The following is a 23271-nucleotide window of genomic DNA, read 5'->3' as shown; positions in this document are numbered from 1 at the left end:
ATGCAAGACATTTTGGTAGAATGATGGACACAAGATTTGAGTCTCAATATTTGGCTGCATATGAAATATAGCCTATTGTTTTAAAACAACAGAACAGGGCAGCCCAGGTGGCTCAGCGGTTTAGCGTTGCCTTCAGCCCAGGGTGTGATCCTGGAGGCCCCAGGATCGAGTCCCACATCAGACTCCCTGCTTCTCCCTCTGCCTGCGTCTGTACCTCTCTCTCTCTCTCTCTCTCTCTCTCTCTGTGTGTGTCTCTTATGAATAAATAAATAAGATCTTTAAAAATAAATAAATAAGTAAATAAAACAGAACACACCTAAGCAGAATATGCAAATCATTACATCAAACAAGGATTAGCAGAAAGTTGGTCCTTCTTGTATTCTTTAAATTATTTTCTGTTCCGTAATTACAAATTCTTCATACTTTTCGTCATGTTCATAACAGGAAAGAATTGTATTTTAAGCACTATTCTTGTCAGGTGAAACTTTCTGCTTATGTTATTAAATGATTAGAGGACAAAATAATTTAAGTGTATCAAAATATTGGTTGACATAGGATGACCTTAAGCAAAAATCTCAGAATTTACCATATTTACTACTTCTAGTAACAAATTGAGGGTATTCTAGATAACTGTATCTAGACACATGACTTGTAAAGATCATATTGGTAATACTTTGTAATCTTGGCTCTGGGAAATAGTAATATTCCTTTGCCTTTACTCACCAACTAACCATGCCTTGGTAGAACAATATAAAAATTTATCTTTTTAAAGTGCCAGTCCAATCATCACTCTTCTCTAATTCACACTTTTTCCTTGGCTTCTCATTACCGTTAGGTTGGGCCAATGTAATGGGCTTGTAACCTGTGCAGTCACACTAGGCACTGTGCTTAGAAAGGTCCTGCACTTGGATTAATATTCAGCTGTCACTATCTTGAAATTCTTAATAAGTTTTGTAAAAGGAACCCTGCATTTTCATTTTGCATTTTCATATCACTGAGCCTCAGAAATCATAAAGCTACCCCTACCCATGGGATAAAGACCAAATTCCTCATGATGGTATCCCAGCAGAATCTGGCATCCCCCAATTTCCCTTTCCAGCCTTAATATCAGGCCCTTCTTTATCTTGATTCTTGTGTTTTTTCCAGTTCCTCAACTAAGACAAACACCTCAGCACTTAACAGATGCACCTTCTCTGCCTGGACCACTTGACTCCTATTCTACCTTCTTCATCATGTTTTTTTTTTTTTTTTTTTTTTGATCCTTCAGCTCTCATCTTATTTGTCTTTGCTATATACTCCTAAAATGTTTTTTCTTCAAAATTATTGCAGTCATGTTTATGGCTTGTGTGTTTCTTTGTAGGCTAGAAATCCGTGAAGACATAATCCATGTCTATATTGTTCACCATTGTACCCCCAGGGCTTAACACAGTGTCTAGCCTACTCTAGATTCTCTATAAATAATTACTGAACAAATGATTGATAATGGAAAAAAACAATGGAAGACACATTTATATTCTCTACCATGGTAGCTTGTCATGGTAGCTTTGTTCATGAAAAGGACAAAAGAGAGAGAAGAAACTAAAATCCCTAACCATGCTACTCCCCCTACACTGATTATTTCCTATGGCAGTGCCCTGACACAAGGAATTCACTGCCTCCCCATCACTACAATTCTCTTGAAGTATCACCTAGAAAAAAAATCTATGCATTATCACATTTAAGATTATAGACTCAACCACATTCAACCAAAGCACTACCCAGAAAGTTGCTGGATTTTATCTTGTATATTCTTTAACTCTCTGCTAACATGATCCTCTCCAGTCCCTTCAAATTAATATAGGTCCCAAGGCTATATTAATATAGCCTATATTAATATAATAAAAATATAAAATTTTCCATCCTCAACCTGTACACAACACTGACATGTAAGATAGATTTTTGTCAAAGTATAGAGACAATAACATAGGTAATGGAGTGATCAAAGATAACAGTTGTCAGGGTTAAAAGGATGAATCAACAAGCGTTTGAATGCCATTGATAATTACAAATGGTTACAAACCAGAGCTTTCAATCATTACCTCACATCACTATTTCTAATTGGAGATGCTAATTTAAAAGGGAACTTGAAGCCAGAGTCTCCAAGGCAGAGTCTCTCTAGTTAATGTTATACTACTTGCTCTAGCAGAGCCCAGATTAATTATCTATAGGTTGGTTGAAGTATGTTACCCAGGTTTTCAATGTAAATTGTAATTATATGGAAGGACAGAAAGGGAAGTAAATACTTAGAAATAAAAACTTACATTAAGTTGTTTCTGAAAATTGAAAGCTTTAAAATATTGTACATTTTACTGTGTTATATCATATAATATCATGTTTGCAATTAGAAAATTATTTTAGGCTTTTACTTGTGGCTGATGTGGGCAAAAAAAGATGAAAAGAAGATGAGAGTTAGAAGACTTTCTCTAATGACTTCATTTCTAATAGCTGGGTATCAAAGGATATTGCTAAAATCTAACAAGTCAGGCAATAAAAAACAACATGTAATATTAGTGTTAGAGAAACACTAAGATCACAACATTGAATATAATTGAATGGTAGATGAAAGCAGAGTGCAAAAGATTATGCATTTATTAATTTTATCTCTGTTTCTATCAGGAAACAAATATTGTCAAAAAAATAAAAGTCTAAGAATATTAAATAAAAGTAACCACTAGAACAAAAGTAAAAGCTTTTTCTAAGTATCACAAGTACATAAAAATGAAAACAAATTCCTTAGCAAAAGACTTTCTTTAAAAATCATAAAAACAAAAATGTGTTTCTTTAATAACATAAAACAATAAGAACAAAGAGAAATGAATCTATTGATAATTGATAATCTATTGATAAGTATAACTGGACTTAACTCATACATAAAGAAAAAAATTCTGATTGGAGAAAAGTAAAAATCATAACTCTATGCTTTATGTAAAAACACACCTAAGACAAAATGATTTTTAAAAATTGAAAATTAGGGGCGCCTGAGTGGCTCAATTTGTTAAAGCATCTGCCTTCTGCTTAAGTCATGATTCCAGGGGTCCTAAGATCAAGCCCCACATAGGGCTCCCTGCTCAGTCTGCTTCTCCCTCTCCCTCTGCTCTTTCCCTGATTGTTCTCTCTCTCTCTCTCTCTCTCTCTCTCTCTCTCAAATAAATAAATAAAATCTTTAAAAAAAGGAATTGAAAATTAAGCTCCAAGCACAGGTATATTAGGCAAATGCAAAGACATGGAAACCAGAAGTCACAGTCTTAATAAAGAAAAGGTGGCATTTAGGCCAAGAAACATTGAATTAAAAAAGGATGCAACTTTATAATAAGTACAATTCTCAATAAAGATATAAGCATATATATACGTGTGTGTGCATATATATATATAGGTTGTATATATAAAGGTTGTATATATATAGGTTGTATATATACTCAATTATATGACAGCAACATATATAAAGCAGAAATTATGGAACATTTAAGGAAAAATACACAACAGACTGGTAATAGGATATTCTAATTTACTTCTTTTGATTTATGAAAGACAGTGAAAAAAGTAGATATATAGAAAACTAAATAGTAAAATTAATAAGACAAAATTTATCAATTTGATATATCAAACTCTTTATCATGAAAATGGGTTATATATTAGGTCACAAAGATAATTTCAATTAATCCTAAAAAGTAGAAATAGTACAGACACATTTTCTAATCATGAGAAAATAAAGTGAGAAATTAATTTTAAAAATTAAGAAAGCTGTAAGATTCTTATTTAGAGATTTAATTTAAAAACGGCAGCTCTCTTGAACAAGTCTTGGGCCAAAAGGGCTTAAAAAACAAAACTGCAAAATTTCTAAAGAATAGCTATACCATCAGAGAAGATAAAGCAATTCTCAAAAATTGGAATAATTGGAATAAGACCATAAAACAAACCAAAGGCATACAAAAAAGAGAAAGAAGAAAGAAAGAAGAAAGAAAGAAAGAAAGAAAGACAGAAAGAAATAAAGAAAGAAAGAAAGAAAGAAAGAAGAAAAGAAAGAGAAAAAGAAAAAGAAAAAGAAAGAAAAAGAAAAAGAAAAAAAGATTCGAGGAGAGATTAATGACTTAGAACACAGAAAATAGAATAAATAAATCTGGAAGCTAAAAGTAAACAACAAAGAATGCAGTAGTTAAACTAATCAAAAGAGTAAGGGCAGATGCAAATACAAGAAATATGTAGTATTTACAGTATATACATATGAATGAAATAAATACAAAAAGAGAATCAAGAAGTAACCATAGAAAAAGATGAAACTAAAAATAGTAGAGACTACTTTAAGTCTACAAAACTAAATTTGTAAATCTGTCTGAAATAGTGTTCTAGGAAAACCCAATTTACTTACCCTAGAAAAGATTAAGTTTGATAGAAAAGAAAAGCTTCCAAAGCAACGTTCAGAACAACACCAAGTTCAGATGATTTCCAGAGGGATTCTACAAACTCTTAAAAAGTAGGTAATTCCACTGTTATTTAAACAATTCCAGAGCAAAGTAAGGAAATTTTTCTTTATTATTTTTATGAACCAAATAAGTATTTATGCCAGTAGCTGTAAGGATTACAAGAATAGCAAAAAAGGAATCGCAACCTAATCTCACCTCTGAGTATCAATGGAAAATTATAAATAAAATATTCGCCAAAACAATCCATGAGCACACTACAGATATGTAATTCACCGGGACCAGAAATGCAAAATGGTTCAATATTGGTAATATACAATATACATGTTATCATCTTTAAATGATATGGTTGTCTCTGCAGACGCTGAAAAGACACTTGATAAATTTCAGTAAACTTTCTTGACAAAGCGCTGAAATAAAAATAAGTGCTTCAACATGAGAAAATGTATCTGTCTTGGCTATCCAAAGCCCACATCAGGTATGACAGGATAACAGTGGAAAAACATTTCCACTGAAGTATAAAATAAGACACTATGCCCATGATCATCACAATTACCAACAGATGACTCACTCTTTTAACCTCCTTCAGGTCTTCGCTCAGAATTTACCTTCTCCATGAGAAATCCCCTGATGGTCTCATCTAAAATTGCAAACTGACCCTTATTCTGCTAGTTTCCAGTGTCTTGTCATGTTCTGGGTTTTTATTCTGATCATGTATCATATTCAGTTATCATAAATTTTACATATTTATTATGTGTTTTGCTTTTTTGTATCTCCCCCAAAACTATAGAAATGCCAAGAAAGGAATTTTGTCTAATCTGTTCTAAGGGCTTAGAGCAGTGCCTTGTCCATAAAAGGTCAATAAATATTTATGAAATGACTGTATGAAACTTTAAAAAAATTAGAAACAAACTTTAGAAGACAAGATGAACAATGTCTACCAGTAATACCATTACATGCCTGGAGAAATAAGAATCAATTAAGAATCTATCACAAATTATGAAGATCTAATAAAGGTAGAAGGTACCAAATTGATATAAAGCTATCTATTGCATATAAATATATGCAATAGAATGTAGATAAAAGAATAAAAGTAAAAGAAAGATAGAAGAAAGATCCTATTTGGAATAGCAGGGAAAAAAACACCTAGGAATAAATTTAACAGAAGTGTGCAAGATCAAATGAAGAAAACTTCAAAACATTATTGAGGAATTTCAAAAATGCCTTGAACAAATGGAAAGACAAAAGACATAGTATGCTCTCATAAGGGAAGATTCTACATCATAAAAATGTCAGATATTTCTGATTTAACTTTGAATATAGTTTTTAAAAATATTAATGGATTTATTTTTAAATAGATAAGTTAATTCTACAGTTCATAAACAAAAATAGACAAAGGCCAGGAAATTTTAACAAAAGCATGAAGTAAGATTAGCCCTACCATATATATAAAACATATTACAAAGCCCCAAATAATTGAAATACTGTGGCGTTGGCCCAAAAAAAAATGAATAAATAGAACATAATAGAATATCCATAAATAGAGTCAAATATAGTCAGGGATTTAATATGTGGCCAGACCATTAAGGGAAAATTCAGTCAATAGTGCAGAGAGAGCATATTTCACACCATGTGCCAGTGTAATATCAAATGGACGAAGGACTTTAAATGTAAATAACAAAGTCATATATTTGACAAAGAAAACAGAAAAAAATCCTTTATAGTCTGAGGATGAGCTAGTATAGTTATGACTAAAAATCCAGAAGCCATAATAATTTTGCTGTATATAAAAAACTATAACAGAGTTTTAAAAAATCCAAAGATAAATTACAAAATGGGTGGGATATTTGCAATTTATCACAAACAGTGGTCATCAAATATACAACCAACTCCTAGAGATTGATAAGAAAAAGACCAACAACCAAATAGAATATTGTGTAAAGAATTTAAAAGACGATATGCACACACAAATACAAAGGCTCTTCAGCAGAAAAAAGGATCCGCAAACTCACTCATAATAAAAATGCAAATTAAAATTACACTGATACCATTTTTAACTCATCAGATTGGCAAAAATTCCAAAATTTAATTAATAAGCTTGGTTACAAATCAGCCAGCACTCTACACTGATGATGGTAATGCAAATTAGTACAACCTCCATGAAAGGTGATTTGGCAACATTAATCAAAATTACAAATGCTAATACCCTTCCACCAGCAATTCTGCTGCTGGAAATTTATCCTATAATATTTGTGCACAGGTACAAAAATGATATGCATACAAAACTGTTTATTACAGCATGATTTATAACAGCTGAAAAATATTAGAAACAACCCATATACCCATCAGTGGAGAAGTGGTTAAATAAATTATGGCATTTCACATAATGGAATAATATACAAGTGTATTTTTTAAAAAATAAAGAAACTTTGTACATTATAGAAATTTCTCCAAGATCTTTGTGCAGAATAGTAAATATGCTGTTTCTTTTGTGGAATAGTGGGAGGGGACAATAAAAGTACTTATTCATATTTGCTTATATGGAGAAACTATGGAAGGATGTGTTCCTCTGGAGGGATAAATGGTGGAGGAACTGGGTGCATAGGTATTAGGAATGGATAGGTATTAGGAATGAATAGGCACTACTGCATATTTTTAAAATACATTTTTATTTTTTAGTTATATGAATATATTATCATCTGAAAAAATATTTGGAAATGCTACTTTTTTTAACATTCATGGACACATTGTGCATAAGTGCTATTAGCTGCTATAGTGTCATGCATTCAAACATTTCAACACAATCATCCTTGGATCAATAATATTTCAACAGCTCTTAAGGTTATTATAAATGGTTGTATTAAACATAATCAGATTCTCCAGACTAACTTGAAGCAGAAAATCAAAATATTCTAGCATCTTCTTGTCCATATGAAATGATTCTCAAAATTCTCCCTTTTTGGATTCTTCATTTAAACTCTTTCCCTTAGATTATTGCCCCTTCTTTGCCCCTTTACAGCATGGTGTTTAAGAACACAGACTTTAGAGATCATTTAACCCTGCATGGTTTATTATCTGCATGACCTTTAACCAAATGCCTTTGGCTCCTCATGTGTAAAACAGAAGTAACAAAAACTTTATAGATTTGCTGAGGATTGAGTTATTTCACGTACATAAAGCTCTTAGCCCAATGTTACGCATACAGTAAAAGTTTTAGAAATGCTAAGTACCTCTACGATTACCACATTGACTACTAAAACTTCCTGGAGGCCTGAATTTTCACTGAGTTCTGAGCTCTGCCTATATTGACAGATACTGGTTTACTAATCTGTCACTAGAGTTTCAGAGTAGAATATCACTTCGGTTAGTTTAACAGTTATAGTTACTATTTAGACACTCAATCATAAACTTATGCTAATTTCTTACTTTTGAATTAAAACTCCTCTGATTAAATACATTGAGTTTCTATGTAGTAATCTTTTCACTCTTTAATTAAAAAATAATGTTCGTTGTGCATCAAAAAGTCATCAACATTTTTGCCATTCTCATACCAAAATCCAATTACATTTTTTTTACTATGAATTCAATTTACCTCAGTACTATTTGAAGTAAATTATCTCATAGTATCTCTAACTCAACAATATCTCTCAGTCATTGTAATCAAATAAAAATATTTTAAGGAAGAATATTATTATTATTTTTATGTAATTACCATTTCAATTATAAGAAACAATGCCAATTTTAATTATCACAATGTCAATAATCCACATTAACAAGAACATTAGTAAATATTACCTACAGGTAATGTATAAACTACTCTTACAAACATGTAAAAATCTTTGGAAAAGGAAACATACCAGTCAGGTTTTCTTATCAAAAGTTGGAGAGAATTGAAGAGCTGAAACTTACTCTCAGAAAACAATGTGGACCACAATGAGCCCATAGTAGAACATTACCAAATTCCTGTTATTAATAAATTTCTAATTTCCCTCAGAGAATATACAACCAGAGATAGCCAATGGAAATATCAGAAAAACTACAAATTATGCTTAATCTGTATAAAACAAAAAATTTTAATTAAAAACTAAAGCCTTCATTCCAATGATGGAATGATATAACTTGAGAAAAAATAAGACTACTCTTATTATTAAATAAATGTTTACTGTGACATTATGGAGCAAGCACTGATTTATATATCCCTTGGGTATATAGCACAAAAAGTAAACCTTGAGGGAGATTATAATCCACTAAACAAATTGAGGCACATCAGATAATAATTTTGATACAACTATTAAGTGATAAGGGCTGTGCTAGGGGAGTTCAAAGGGAGGTGACCACAGAAACTATTTTGCATCTTAATTAGGCCTCTAGAAAGATAAAGGTTCAATAGGAAAAATGGTAAAAGAGGTCATTTCAAATAAAGAGAATAATATGAATGACTGGAAGGAAATAGCAGAGCATGTTTGTAGAACTGAACATACAGACTACAGCATGGAATAAATAACAGTGGGAAATTAAAAAAAAAAAAAAGATTCAATAAGAAGCAACAATATACTGGGACACCTGGGTGGCTCAGCGTTTGAGCATCTGCCTTTGGCTCAGGGTGTGATCCGGAGGGCCCAGGATCAAGTCCTACATTGGGCTCCCTGCATGGAGCCTGCTTCTCTCTCTGCACCACCCCCCCACCGTGTGTGTGTGTGTCTCTCATGAATAAGTTTAAAAATCTTTTAAAAAAAGAGCAACAATATAAATCTGAGAAATTCTGATTTTTTTCATAGGTACTGGAAAGCCATGATCAAAAGAATAATTTTATAGAAGTTGCTGTAGGAGCAATATATTGGTAATTGTGTATAAATCGGTTGGGGTTCTAGGAGAGGGGAAGAGAATGTTCTAGTAGTTCAGACAAGAGATTCATCTGAGTCTGAACTAGGAGCTGTGGAAATAGAAGGGAAGAGATGAATGCAAATATATGGAGAAGACATTACTAATTGCAAAATGAACTGAGAGGTTACATTGTGAAAACTGTTGAATTTCTCAGTTGATCATCTCAACTATACCCTGCAGTAGGTAACTATCATCTCCATTTTAAAGAAGCCAATTATCTTAGTCATAAGTTAATTATACACACATAACACAATCTTAAGTATAGTTCTGGGACCTGAACCCCAGGCTCACTGACTTTTAAAGCCAGCACTTCATGCTAATACTTAAGCTTAATGGTACTGAAGGTTGAGAAAATTAGAGCCAGAAATGGCACTAAGTTTTCAAGCTTAAATAATTGGGAAAATAATCAATCAAAACAAACACAAAATCAATCAGAAACACAAGATATGAGGAGAAAGAGTTGGTTGAGATGATTAGACACAAATCTCATCTTTAACCAATTCAGTTTCCTTTTTTTTTTTTTTATTTTTTTTTTTTTCCAATTCAGTTTCCTAAAGAATATTATGTTTTCTGCGTGATTTGAAGAATGTTTCTTTTTTTTTTTTAACATTTAATTTATTTATTCATGAGAGACACAGAGAGAGAGAGGCAGAGACACAAGCAAAAGGAAAAGCAAAGGGAGAATCAGTCTCCCTGCAAGGAGCCCGATGCAGGACTCGATCCCAGGTTCCAGGGATCACACCCTGAACCAAAGGTAGACATTCAACTGCTGAGCCACCCAGGCGTCCCTGAAGAATGTTTCTTTTGCATATTATTCATTGACTCCATTTTAGTCTTTAAATGTTTAATTTATACTGTGATGAACCACTTCCAATTTAACCCACCAAAATTCTATTGCTTTAGCAGGTGAGAAGTTTCCTGACAAGATGCCTATGGTGCAGTTAGTGATATCACATGAGGATGCGAAGCTGACCATACTAGTGAAACACATGAAAAACATTGTAAGTTTATTATTTCTAATAAGAAACATGTAAGCCTACATTTAGAAATCACTTCCCTCCTTCCAGCAATTAATGTCAACATTAGTGAGAGAAATGGGGCCAGCCACCAAGTTTAAGTGAGGAACAGTAGGCCAATTACAATGTTCTGCCTCAGTATGACTGTGATCTCTGGGGTAAAGACTATAAAATGTTTTATAGGCAAAGTCCTAGAATGAAAATTAGACTTTATTCACAATGAAGCATCAGGCCAAATCTAGTGAAAAAGGTTTGAAAATGCAGGACTAACTGGAGTATTAAGATCCAAAGGGAAAAAGTTAGGTCCCAAGAATTTACATCTATCTCATCCTACTGAGCTTAGTGGAACATTAACTCATCTCTGAATAGTGCCAGCACTTTCTCTGTGAAGCCAGGAACTCTTAGGCTTTCCTCCTAGATACCCATGGAGTACCTTGAGCTTATACCACCAAAACAGTTATGTTTTGATGTAATTACTCAAAGATATACCTTTCCCCTCACAAAATAATAATTTTTTTGAGGACAGGAACCCTATCTTTGTATCCCAGAACCTAGGACAACAATGGTAGTTAGCCTCTAAAGAAAACTGAAAGCTCTTCCATTATACCCCATTCGTCTCTGAAGATGGGTCAAGTCAGAGGCACAGAGAGCAATTGGAGCCTTGTCATTAAGTAAGAGAAGGAGCTTTCTGCATCACAGTGTAATTGATTAATGGTCCAGGTCTGGGTACACAAACCAAGAGGGGTAACTCTAAGCTTTGCCACTTGTCCAGTCTTCCTCTAGTCTACTCAAAACAGATCCTCCATTTGGTAAAACTCCCAGGATACTGCTCTATAGAAAGTCAGTAGCCCTATTTTGGCTCTATCCCTTACACACATATGTCTCTCATGATGTGCTTGGAAAGACTTAAAAAAGCAAACTCTTTTCATTGTGACGTGCATCTGGAACATACTAGAATTTAATCAATATCTGTTCAGTAGACAAATAGTTGGCATAATTTGCAGGGGATACATCCTTTACAAACTTAGTATTAGCCAGATAGCCAAGAATGCTTGTTTATAGATCTAGGATGCTCATAATCAACAATTTTTGTAATATCTGGACAAATATTATTAGATGTGTTTTGTAAAACTTTTACTAACTAAAGTAATTATTTTTAGTTGCTTTTGATAAGATTATCATGTTAAATGAGAATAGGAGTTGTTAAGAAATTCTTAGTCTGGGAAATGAAGACTCAGTGAGATATTATTTATGGCTGTCTACATATTCATAGACTTTAATAATCTGTATAAATATATGTAATAAAGTAAAAGAATGTTAAGAAATGATGTCAATCAAGTTAACAGAACTTACATTTGTATATGATTATTAGTTGAAAATAGTCCTCTTGAAAATTATGTATTTATTCCAGTAGTGTCATAGCTCAGAATGTTTTAGAACACTCTTGTTGGCATTGCTTTTCAATCTGGCATATAAACCACACAGTAAACTTGGAGATATTACTCAATAGTCATGCCTAATATTTGATCAAAAGCAGTATTAACCAATTTGGTCACCCATTTTATTCACCAGATAAATCCCCAAATTACTTTTGACAGTTTTCAAAAATGCATTTTATAGCGAGATGAAGTTGTGCTGACAATAAGAATATTCAAAAAAAAAGTGATGCAGCATAAAGGGAGGGGGGAAAGTGAGTAAGAGCAAAAATACAAGATTTACATCAAGTGAGGGGTAAATGGCAAATGACCAGGTACATCCTACCAAAGGTAAAAAACCAAAAATAAAAAATAAAAAAATAAAAAAAAAAACAAAGGTAAAAAACCATCTAGGGCCACGAGAGCCTATACATTGCCAATGTCCTCTGAAAGAACGTTATTAATAATGAAGTAATACTCCTTGCAGTCTAACTTCTCAGTCTAAATGCCAGTTCTTCTTTTCTCCCTAATCTCTTAGCATTGCCCTGGAATTCATTCCTACACCTCTTCTCTCTTCTATTTCCAGCCCTGTGGCTTGAAATATCACTACGTGTCTTTCTCTTCCATATTTATAACTCCAGCTTGGAATTCTCCCTAAAATCCAGAGGCATGTATGTAACCGATTACTCAACAACTCTAGTAGAAATTGAATAGGCACCACAACCTTAAGCTACACCAAATCAAACTTCTGATTATTGCCCCCTAAACCTGCTTCCTCTGCAATCTTTCTCATGTCAGGAAACAGCACCTTTATCCTACAATTTACTCAAGTTAAGTCCTTAGAACCATTCTGACATCTCTTACAAACTACAACCAATTTATCAGCAAATTCTGTCAGCCCTGCTTTCACAATAAATCCAGAATTCCACAACTTTGCACCTTCACTGCTACCACAACTACCATAAATGGTTCAAGCCACCATCATCCCCCACCTGAATCACTGCCATAATTTCTTAACGCATCTGCCTGCTTCTGCTTATATTTCTTTCTAATCTCTTCCTAACCTAGGAGTCAGAATATTCCTTTGAGAGTAAAAGTCAGATCTTGTCATTCTTCTCTCATATCCTTCAGAGAGCGAGGCCTTACATCACTTACAATGAAAGCCGTAGTACTTATTAATGATCTATGAAGCCCTGCCAATCTGGCCTCCGTGACCTCTCCAACCCCATCTTCACAGACTCCCTCAATCACTCCACTCCAGCTTCAGTAACTTCATTTACTGAAGTTAAATATCACAAACATTTGTACCTGTTACTCACTTTAACTGGAATGCCCTTCCCCAGGCTCATGGCTCAATCCCACATGTCCTAAAGGACTATGGCTTACTGCCACCTTTTCAGTGAGGTCCTCTCTGATTCCCACATGTAAAACCACAAAGCCACTACTTGTTGCCACTTCCAAACTTCCCTTCCTCCTTTACTTTCTCCACTGCCCTGTGTCACTGCTATAAGCCAAGGGGCTTAAACAGTGTCAAGTACATAGCAGGTGCTCAATGAATACTTTATTGAATAAAAGAATGTCCAATTTCTGATGTGAATAAATAAGAATTAGGATCTTGTTCACCTTGCAGAACCCATCACAACAAAGTTCTCATGCCTTGTATTTTTCACAACTTCCTTTATATGACTATTTCTTTTGCTTATCTGAAGACAGAGATAACACTGTAATATAAATGACAGGAAAATCTATCTATAAATTCTCCACAGATTTTTTTTTGCTCATTTCAAGTTTTAACTAATTATTATTTATTTTTGAGCCTTTAGTGTTTTAATATGCTGAAGTAATCAGACTAAAGAAGTTGTGCTTCATTTTATTTTAATGTTAAAATGTATTATTCTGCCTGCAGTTCTGTTATATTTAATATTAAGTGTGATGAAAAGAATTGTTTATCTTATATTGAATCTTTGAAGATTTGCTCTAAGAATTACTTCTCTCCTGTGAATTCATAAGCTAAAACAAAATGGCTAAAAAGATTTTCCCTTTTAAAGCAGCCCAAAATGATTTATCCTAGTGAACAGAGACTGACAAAGTAATTCAGTTATTTAGAAGCTTGGCCAAGGTTTTTTAAAATACTATTTCAGTTTATATAACAAAGAAATATATAAAAATAATTTAGATTTGAAACATTTTTAAAAATCTTTCTAGCATTTTCCCATGAAGCCCACTATAAAATGCCTCTTCCATTGACATCTGCATGTCTCTCTATGCATTGCAATGTCTGTAATGTCTCTCCTCATCTCTGTATTCCCCTAGGCTGTGATACTTCCAGAGTTTTCTTTTACCTGCTCTAGAATATGTGCATTCTTAAAGGCTCTAAAAGTAATCAATAAGGATTCCAGACTCTCTTCTGATATTAAATATGCTCACACTGTCAGAAACTCATACACTGTAACAAAATAATATTTCAAATGAGGAACAAGGGAAGCAGGACACACCTCAAATGGAGTGCTGTTTAAGCCTTTTGTAAGACACAAAATAGGAGAGAATAGTTGCTATATGAAAATTAACAGGTGGGCTCTGTGGCGCAATGGATAGTGCATTGGACTTCTAGTGACGGACGAAAATTAACAGGTGAAAAGATAAGAAACAACAAGTGTTGATGAGAATGTGGAAAAAAGGGAACCCTTGTGCAATATTGTTCATGGGAATGTAAATTGGTGTAGCTACTGTGGAAAACGTTGTGGAAGTTCCTCAAAAAATTAAAAATAGAAATACCATATGATCCAGTAATTTCACTACTGGATATTTGCCCAAAAAGATGAAAACACTAATTTGAAAGGATATATGTACCGCTATACTTATGGCAGCATTACTTACGGTACCTAAGATATGGAAGCAACTCATGTGTCCATCAACTGATGAATAGATCAGGAAAATAGTGTGTGTGTGTGTGTGTGTGTGTATGTATAATCATATTACTCAGCCATTAAAAAGAATGAATTCTTGCCATTTGTGACAACATGGATGGACCTAGAGAGTATAATGCTAAGTGAAATAAGTAACATATGATTTTACTTATAGGTGGAATCTAAAAACAAATGAATAAATAAATAAAAGAAGAAACAAAAAAAAAAAAAAAAGAAGAAGAAGAAGAAACAGACCTATAGAGAACAAACTATTGTTTTCCAGAGGGGAGGGGAGTAGGGGAATGGGCAAATGAGTAAAGGGAAGTGGGAGATGCAGGCTTCCAATTATGACATGAAAAAATCCTGGGGATAAAAGATACACCATAAGGAATATAGTCAACGATAATGTAATAGCATGGTATGGTGACAAATGTTAGTTACACTTGTGGTGAGCTTAGTATAACATATAGACTTGTTGAATCTGACTTAGTATAACATATAGACTATGTTGTACACCTGAAACCAATGTAACATTGTGAGCCAATTACAATTTAAAAAAAAAGATTTAGGTAGCCTTATTATCCAATAAGCAACTCGTATGTAATTAATTAAAAGGCCTGTTTCATCTTGCTATGAATATTCATAGCATTAGATCTTCCAGCTATAGGCTCAAAATGGATGAAGGAGCAGAAATGATGGGACTTGTCTCATTCTATTAGAAGACATATGTATCTAGAGGGATAGTACTGGTTAAAAACTTGATCTCATCATTTATAGCCCTAAACCTGTCTTCTGACCATATCAAGTTCTCCAACAGTAAAAGAATTGGCTTCAGAAGCAGTAAGGATAAAACTTTATTCTCATTTCTTTTCTCCCTCCTCTACCCATTTTCTTCCTCTATTTTTTGTCCTTTATTTTTCTTTTCACTTTTATTTCCAACTAATATTACTAATATTACTAATTATAGGACAGAATATACAAATATAAAAATACAGATTTAGTATGTCCTTTTTATTGTTGGATTTGCTTAAACATTTGGGGTGATAGACATCAGGTACTAGATTTTTTTTAACAAATATTTTGTTTATTTTAATGAAGCTGGTATAGACAATGTCCATTTAAAATCCATATCCCAGGCCAAAAAGTACAAATAAAATCAAAAAGAGCAGTGTTCTGTTGAATACACTTCTGCATGAATAACTTTATTAACTGCTAATGAAAATTAGAACTTTTCTGGGATCTTCTGACAAGACTTTTATCTTAAAATGCTTTCTCTTCAGTGAAGCCATCTTTGGAGTTAGTCATTTATCCTCATCATCTCTGTCTTCTCGACTCCAGCCTGATATTTCTCTTCTTTTGGTCCAGACCGTCAAATTTTAAAAAGAAGCTTCAAGTTAAGGAAAGGTCATTTTTCCACAGTTCAGTTCTCTGAAAAACTCCCATCTCCCACTGAAAGTCATAGTCCAGGAGTGAAGCAATCACATGCTAGAACTTCAGGGCCAATTGGAAAGTCATCATGAACACCCGTATTGGTCGATCTTATTTATCACAAGCCTGAAAATGCACAGTCCTGGAAAAGGTGGCCTCTCTGTGCACACATGTAATTTTTAAAAAGGAAAGGGCAATATGAAGGGGGCTGAGGTTTGATCACCAAAAATCAGCACAATGAAAACAAGTGATAATGAGTAATGGGCACTAGAATTCAAATTACCAGATGTTTTAAAGAGATGGGGTGCCAGTTTTCAATTCCGTTTTGAACACCACATTACAATAGAACTATTTTTAAAAATAAAAAAGAATTGAGGGTAAAGAAGAAAAATAAAAAGAATATCTAAATCATTGAATCACCCCCTGTTTTTTCCTGATAAACTTCAATCACATCATCTTCCTCCATTCCCAGTTCTTTTGGAGTGTGATTATCAGCAATTCTCTGACCTTCAAAGAGAAACCTGAGTGAATTCATTGGAACTCCCTGTCTTTGACAGTATGATTCTTTGAGTTTCTTGAGATGTGTTGCCATTTTCACTTTGAAGTGAATCTCACTGCTAACCTGTCCAATGACTTTGAGTTTAATGTATTCTCCTTACTTCTTATCCCCCAAGTCCTCAGTTGAAGGTTTTGCCTCCTGGTCAGACATGGTGATGGTGGCTTCATCCAGGGTCTCCGCACCGCAGTGGCCTTGGGTAGGCAGAACCTCGCTCCGGGGTTTACAAATCTGTCTCTCTTCCCCACAGCACAGCAGCGCAGCTCGGGTACTAGATTTTAAAACACACACACATTTGGACCTTTAATGCACTGAAATAAATATTAAAAAAAAGAAAAGAAACAGGAGAGAAAGAAGCAGACTCAAATACATTGATAAGAACCCCTGGCTAAACACACACACACACACACACACACACACACATACACACACACATTTCATTACATTTTATTTTCTATTTAAAAATTTTCTCACAATTTTAATGTATATGTGTAGCTTGGAGGTTCTTACTTTTAAAATATACATTCCTGGGGCACCTGCATGGCTCAGCAGTTGAGCATATGCCTTTGGCTCAGGGCATGGTCCCCTGTCTGGAATGGAGTCCCACATCAGGCTCCCTGCGAGAAGCCTGCTGCTCTCTCTCTAATGAATAAATAAATCTTAAAATAAAATATACTTTCCTATGTGCAATTCCCAGTGATTGATTCTGTAACTATTGGTTGGTATTCCTTCTTTTTGAGAGAGAGAGAGAAAGAGAGTGTACATGAGTAAGGAGGAGCAGAAGGGTGGAAGGAGAGGGAGAGAGAGAATCCCAAGCAGGTTCCATGCCCAGTGTGGAACCTGATGTAGGGCTTCATCTCACAACCCTGTAATCATGACCTGAGCCAAAATCAATAGCTGGATACTTAACCAACTAAGCCACTCAGGCACCTGTAGGTTGGTATTTCTATGTGTTTTACAGGCATAAAACATCTTGATCTCATATATCCCTCTGTACTTTCATATCTAGACTTGTTTTCTTTTTATTTATTTATTTATTTATTTATTTATTTATTTATTTATTTATAATGGACACACAGAGAGAGAAAGAGAGAGGCAGAGACACAGGCAAGGGAGAAGCAGGCCTTATGCCAGGAGCTGGACGCGGGACTCGATCCCAGGACTCCAGGATCACGCCCTGGGCCAAAGGCAGGCACCAAATCACTGAGCCACCCAGGGATCCCTCACTTGCTCATTTTTTATTTTGTTTTATTTATTTTTATTTTTTTATTGGTGTTCAATTTACCAACATACAGAATAACCCCCTCTGCCCGTCACCCAATCACTCCCAGCCCCCACCCTCTTCCCCTTCTACCACCCCTAGTTCATTTCCCAGAGTTAGCAGTCTTTACGTTATGTCTCCCTTTCTGATATTTCCCACACATTTCTTCTCCCTTCCCTTATATTCCCTTTCACTATTATTTATATTCCCCACATGAATGAGAACATATAATGTTTGTCCTTCTCCCACTGACTTACTTCACTCAGCATAATACCCTCCAGTTCCATCCAAGTTGAAGCAAATGGTGGGTACTTGTCATTTCTAATAGCTGAGTAATATTCCATTGTATACATAAACCACATCTTCTTTATCCATTCATCTTTCGATGGACACCGAGGCTCCTTCCACAGTTTGGCTATTGTGGCCATTGCTGCTATAAACATCGGGGTGCAGGTGTCCCGGCGTTTCATTGCATTTGTATCTTTGGGGTAAATCCCCAACAGTGCAATTGCTGGGTCGTAGGGCAGGTCTATTTGTAACTCTTTGAGGAACCTCCACACAGTTTTCCAGAGTGGCTGCACCAGTTCACATTCCCACCAACAGTGTAAGAGGGTTCCCTTTTCTCCGCATCCTCTCCAACATCTGTTGTTTCCTGCCTTGTTAATTTGCCCCATTCTCACTGGTGTGAGGTGTTATCTCATTGTGGTTTTGATTTGTATTTCCCTGATGGCAAGTGATGCAGAGCATTTTCTCATGTGCATGTTGGCCATGTCTATGTCTTCCTCTGTGAGATTTCTCTTCATGTCTTTTGCCCATTTCATGATTGGATTGTTTGTTTCTTTGCTGTTGAGTTTAATAAGTTCTTTATAGATCTTGGAAACTAGCCCTTTATCTGATATGTCATTTACAAATATCTTCTCCCATTCTGTAGGTTGTCTTTTAGTTTTGTTGACTGTATCCTTTGCTGTGCAAAAGCTTCTTATCTTGATGAAGTCCCAATAGTTCATTTTTGCTTTTGTTTCTTTTGCCTTCGTGGATGTATCTTGCAAGAAGTTACTGTGGCCGAGTTCAAAAAGGGTGTTGCCTGTGTTCTTCTCTAGGATTTTGATGGAATCTTGTCTCACATTTAGATCTTTCATCCATTTTGAGTTTATCTTTGTGTATGGTGCAAGAGAGTGGTCTAGTTTCATTCTTCTGCATGTGGATGTCCAATTTTCCCAGCACCATTTATTGAAGAGACTGTCTTTCTTCCAGTGGATAGTCTTTCCTCCTTTATCGAATATTAGTTGACCATAAAGTTGAGGGTCCACTTCTGGGTTCTCTATTCTGTTCCATTGATCTATGTGTCTGTTTTTGTGCCAGTACCACACTGTCTTGATGACCACAGCTTTGTAGTACAACCTGAAATCTGGCATTGTGATGCCCCCAGATATGGTTTTCTTTTTTAAAATTCCTCTGGCTATTCGGGGTCTTTTCTGATTCCACACAAATCTTAAAATAATTTGTTCTAACTCTCTGAAGAAAGTCCATGGTATTTTGAGAGGGATTGCATTAAACGTGTATATTGCCCTGGGTAACATTGACATTTTCACAATATTAATTCTGCCAATCCATGAGCATGGAATATTTTTCCATCTCTTTGTGTCTTCCTCAATTTCTTTCAGAAGTGTTCTATAGTTTTGAGGGTATAGATCCTTTACATCTTTGGTGAGGTTTATTCCTAAGTATCTTATGCTTTTGGGTGCAATTGTAAATGGGATTGATTCCTTAATTTCTCTTTCTTCAGTCTCATTGTTAGTGTATAGAAATGCCACTGATTTCTGGGCATTGATTTTGTATCCTGCCACGCTACCAAATTGCTGTATGAGTTCTAGCAATCTTGGGGTGGAGACTTTTGGGTTTTCTATGTAGAGTATCATGTCATCGGCAAAGAGGGAGAGTTTGACTTCTTCTTTGCCAATTTGAATGCCTTTAATGTCTTTTTGTTGCCTATTGCTGAGGCTAGGACTTCCAGTACTATGTTGAATAGCAGTGGTGAGAGTGGACATCCCTGTCTTGTTCCTGATCTTAGGGGAAAGGCTCCCAGTGCTTCCCCATTGAGAATGATATTTGCTGTGGGCTTTTCGTAGATGGCTTTTAAGATGTTGAGGAATGTTCCCTCTATCCCTACACTCTGAAGAGTTTTGATCAGAAATGGATGCTGTATTTTGTCAAATGCTTTCTCTGCATCTAATGAGAGGATTATATGGTTCTTGGTTTTTCTCTTGCTGATATGATGAATCACATTAATTGTTTTACGGGTGTTGAACCAGCCTTGTGTCCCGGGGATAAATCCTACTTGGTCATGGTGAATAATTTTCTTAATGTACTGTTGGATCCTATTGGCCAGTATCTTGTTGAGAATTTTTGCATCCATGTTCATCAGGGATATTGGTCTGTAATTCTCCTTTTTGGTGGGGTCTTTGTCTGGTTTTGGAATTAAGGTGATGCTGGCCTCATAGAACGAATTTGGAAGTACTCCATCTCTTTCTATCTTTCCAAACAGCTTTAGGAGAATAGGTATGGTTTCTTCTTTAAACGTTTGATAGAAATCCCCTGGGAAGCCATCTGGCCCGGGACTCTTGTGTCTTGGGAGGTTTTTGATGACTGTTTCAATTTCCTCCCTGGTTATTGGCCTGTTCAGGTTTTCTATTTCTTCCTGTTCCAGTTTTGGTAGTTTGTGGCTTTCCAGGAATGTGTCCATTTCTTCAAGATTGCCTAATTTATTGGCATATAGCTGTTCATAATATGTTTTTAAATCGTTTGTATTTCCTTGGTGTTGGTAGTGATCTCTCCTTTCTCATTCATGATTTTATTAATTTGAGTCTTCTCTCTCTTCTTTTTAATAAGGCTGGCTAATGGTTTATCTATCTTATTAATTCTTTCAAAGAACCAACTCCTGGTTCTGTTGATCTGTTCCACAGTTCTTCTGGTCTCGATTTCATTGAGTTCTGCTCGAATCTTTATTAACTCCCTTCTTCTCTTAGGTGTAGGATCTATTTGCTGTTTTTTCTCTAGCTCCTTTATGTGTAAGGTTAGCTTTTGTATTTGAGTTCTTTCCAGTTTTTGAATGGATGCTTGTATTGCGATGTATTTCCCCCTTAGGACTGCTTTTGCTGCATCCCAAAGATTTTGAACGGTTGTATCTTCATTCTCATTAGTTTCCATGAATCTTTTTAATTCTTCCTTAATTTCCTGGTTGACCCTTTCATCTTTTAGCAGGATGGTCCTTAACCTCCACGTGTTTGAGGTCCTTCCAAACTTCTTGTTGTGACTTAGTTCTAATTTCAAGGCATTATGGTCTGAGAATATGCAGGGGATGATCCCAATCTTTTGGTATCAGTTCAGACCCGATTTGTGACCCAGTATGTGGTCTATTCTGGAGAAAGTTCCATGTGCGCTTGAGAAGAATGTGTATTCAGTTGCGTTTGGATGTAAAGTTCTGTAGATATCTGTGAAATCCATCTGGTCCAGTGTATCATTTAAAGCTCTCGTTTCTTTGGAGATGTTGTGCTTAGAAGACCTATCGAGTATAGAAAGAGCTAGATTGAAGTCACCAAGTATAAGTGTAAGTATTTCTTCACTTTGGTTAATAATTGATTTATATATTTGGCAGCTCCCACATTCGGGGCATATATATTGAGGATTGTTAAGTCCTCTTGTTGGATAGATCCTTTAAGTATGATATAGTGTCCTCTTCATCTCTCACTACAGTCCTCGGGGTAAATTTTCGTTTATCTGATATAAGGATGGCTACCCCTGCTTTCTTTTGAGGAACATTCGAATGGTAAATGGTTCTCCAACCTTTTATTTTCAGGCTGTAGGTGTCCTTCTGTCTAAAATGAGTCTCTTGTAGACAGCAAATAGATGGGTCCTGCTTTTTTATCCAGTCTGAAACCCTGCGCCTTTTGATGGGGTCATTAAGCCCGTTCACGTTCAGAGTTACTATTGAGAGATATGAGTTTAGTGTCATCAGGATATCTATTCAGTCCTTGTTTTGTGGAATGTTCCACTGAACTTCTTCTTAAAGGGGAATTTTAAGAGTCCCCCTTAAAATTTCTTGCAGAGCTGGTTTGGAGGTCACATATTCTTTCAGTTGCTGCCTGTCTTGGAAGCTCTTTATCTCTCCTTCCATTTTGAATGAGAGCCTTGCTGGATAAAGTATTCTTGGTCGCATGTTCTTCTCCTTTAGGACCCTGAAAATATCCTGCCAGCCCTTTCTGGCCTGCCAGGTCTCTGTGGAGAGGTCTGCTGTTACCCTAATACTCCTCCCCATAAAAGTCAGGGATTTCTTGTCTCTTGCTGCTTTAAGGATCTTCTCTTTATCTTTGGAATTTGCAAGCTTCACTATTAAATGTCGAGGTGTTGAACGGTTTTTATTGATTTTAGGGGGTGATCTCTCTATTTCCTGGATCTGAATGCCTGTTTCCCTTCCCAGATTAGGAAAGTTTTCAGCTAGAATTTGTTCAAATACATATTCTGGCCCTCTGTCCCTTTCGGCGCCCTCGGGAACACCAATTAAACGTAAGTTTTTCTTCCTCAGGCTGTCGTTTATTTCCCTTAATCTATCTTCATGGTCTTTTGTTTGTCTCTTTTTTCCTCAGTTTCCCTCTTTGCTGTCATCTTGTCTTCTATGTCACTCACTCATTCTTCCACCCTGTTAACCCTCTTCATTAGGACTTCTAGTTTGGATTGCATCTCATTCAATTGATTTTTAATTTCTGCCTGATTAGCTCTAAATTCTGCAGTCATGAAGTCTCTTGAGTCCTTTATGCTTTTTTCTAGAGCCACCAGTAGCTGTATAATAGTGCTTCTGAATTGGCTTTCTGACATTGAATTGTAATCCAGATTTTGTAACTCTGTGGGAGAGAGGACTGTTTCTGATTCTTTCTTTTGAGGTGAGGTTTTCCTTCTAGTCTTTTTGCTCAGTGCAGAGTGGCCAAAAACAAGTTGTATTGGGAAAAGGAGAAAAAGAGAGGAGAGAAAGAAGGAAAGAATAAAGAAAGAGGGAAAATAAAAGGAAGAAAAAAACGAAAAAAAAAGAAAAGAAAGAAAAAGAAAGAAAGGAAAAAAAGGGGGTGGGGGAAGGAAACAAATCAAAAAGCAAAACAAAACAAAAAAAAAAAGAAAAAAAGAACCACGGGGGAGTATCTTCTGATTCTGTGTACTTTAATTCTCTTGACTTCCCCCTGGAACTTGTCCGTCTAGCTGGTCTTCTGGGGGAGGGGCCTGTTGTGCTGATTTTCAGGTGTTAGCACTTGGGGGAGCTGCTGTGCCCCTGCCTGGTGCAGGGCTCATTGGGGGTTGTT

The 23271-nt window shown here is 35.4% G+C and overlaps 2 protein-coding genes and 1 pseudogene across 9 annotated transcripts in view; 1 reads left to right on the top strand and 2 right to left on the bottom strand.

Moving 5' to 3' along the window:
- The window catches only part of PIK3C2G (phosphatidylinositol-4-phosphate 3-kinase catalytic subunit type 2 gamma), a 368003-nt gene that overhangs the window by 315543 nt on the left and 29189 nt on the right, over positions 1-23271 (top strand). For 5 of the 7 annotated variants that reach the window (XR_012017649.1, XM_072798827.1, XM_072798828.1 and 2 more), the window contains one exon: positions 10245-10342. Coding sequence is in view for 5 of the 7 variants with exons in the window: in XM_072798827.1 (XP_072654928.1) it covers positions 10245-10342 (98 nt within the window). In the remaining 2 variants the exon portion in view is untranslated. The remainder of the gene's footprint in view (positions 1-10244; positions 10343-23271) is intronic. The other 2 variants (XR_012017650.1, XM_072798829.1) reach the window with 1 other exon arrangement.
- LOC140617423 (small ubiquitin-related modifier 1-like) lies at positions 15850-16815 on the bottom strand (annotated as a pseudogene).
- The window catches only part of PLCZ1 (phospholipase C zeta 1), a 114253-nt gene continuing 106831 nt past the window's right edge, over positions 15850-23271 (bottom strand). For both annotated transcript variants that reach the window (XR_012017653.1, XR_012017654.1), the window contains exon 17: positions 15850-16933. The gene's annotated coding sequence lies outside the window, so the exon portion shown is untranslated. The remainder of the gene's footprint in view (positions 16934-23271) is intronic.

Source organism: Canis lupus, chromosome 25 (genome assembly GCF_048164855.1).
Source record: "Canis lupus baileyi chromosome 25, mCanLup2.hap1, whole genome shotgun sequence".
Classification (NCBI taxonomy): Eukaryota; Metazoa; Chordata; class Mammalia; order Carnivora; family Canidae; genus Canis; species Canis lupus.
The sequence above is the reverse complement of the archived record's forward strand: the minus strand, read 5'-3'. Positions and strand labels throughout refer to the sequence as shown.